Genomic DNA, 1,164 nt, shown 5'->3' on the forward strand with positions numbered 1-1,164 from the left:
GGACCCGCGGCTGGCGCGGCACGGCCCCCGGGCGGCCCCGGGAGGGGGCGAGGATGAGGACGGCGAGCGGCTGCTGCGGGACAAGGCGCTGCCCATCCCGCTGGAGGCGGCGGCGGGGCAGGCCCAGCGCGACCCGCGCTGCCGGCTGCAGCAGTTCTCGCACATCCGCAAGGACGTGCGGCTGCCGCTGCCGCCCTTCGCGCGCTGCGTGCTCTGGAGCCCCGAGGATCTCATCCCGCTGCCGCTGCCCAGGCAGGAGCCCCCTCCCGCCGCGGGACCCCCGCCCGCCCCCGCCGGCGACCCCCGGCTGCTGCGGCCGCCCTCGGACCCGCGGCAGCCGCGGGAGGCTGCTTCATCATCATCATCGTCAGCAGCATCATCATCATCATCCTCCTCGCTGCCCGACTTCGAGCTGCTCTCCAGGATCCTCAAGAGCGTCACGGCCACCTCGGGGGGGGACAAACCCAGCGACCCCCGCGTCAGGAAGGCTCCTCCCGCCGACCCCCGGCTGCAGAAACCGCTGGAAAGCGGCAATTCCCAGAAACCCCCGGAGGGCGGCAATTCCCAAAAACCCGCGGAGGGCGGCAATTCCCAAAAAAGCCCGGAGCGCTGCGGGGAGCAGGACGATGCCATCGCCCCCTACGACCCCCGGCTGAGCTGGGGCAGCTCGGCCCAGAGCAGCAGCAGCGTCCTGAGCGCCATCAGCCTCTACGACCCCCGGACTCCCAGCAAAGAGCCCCAAAACGAGGGGAATTCATCCCAAAAACCCCCCGGCGGCGGTGACGGCGCCCGGCCGGGCCGGCCCAAGGAGCCGCCGTTCGTGCGGCGCTCGGCGCTGGAGCAGCCGGAGCCGCCGGAGCCCACGGACAGGTACAACAGCTACAACCGGCCCCGGGGCAAAGCCGCGGCCCCGGGCGAGGCGGGCAGCGCCCAGCCCGCCCTGCACAACCTGCCCGTGCCCCCCGTGCCCCCCGTGTTCGGCCTGGCCAAGGCCGGCGCCCGCCCGGGCACCGGCAGCCCCTTCCCGGGGGGCAGCCCCGGCCGGGAGCCCCCCGAGGATGGGGGGGACAAGGGCTCGCTCAAGGACGTCTTCAAGGGCTTCGACCCCACGGCCTCGCCCTTCTGCCAGTGAGGGGGGGGCTGGAACGGGGGGGAAATGGGTGG

The 1,164-nt window shown here is 74.0% G+C and overlaps 1 protein-coding gene across 1 annotated transcript; it reads left to right on the forward strand.

The window, feature by feature from the left end:
• Positions 1-4: 4 nt before the first annotated feature.
• LOC120505361 (zinc finger CCCH domain-containing protein 4-like) lies at positions 5-1,158 on the forward strand (the record flags this gene model as incomplete). Its single annotated transcript, XM_039715748.1, has 1 exon — positions 5-1,158. A coding segment is annotated over one exon (1,128 nt), but the record flags the coding sequence as incomplete, so codon positions are not given.
• Positions 1,159-1,164: the final 6 nt, after the last annotated feature.

This window comes from Passer montanus, unplaced genomic scaffold (assembly GCF_014805655.1).
Source record: "Passer montanus isolate IOZ18808 unplaced genomic scaffold, ASM1480565v1 scaffold3477, whole genome shotgun sequence".
Classification (NCBI taxonomy): domain Eukaryota; kingdom Metazoa; phylum Chordata; class Aves; order Passeriformes; family Passeridae; genus Passer; species Passer montanus.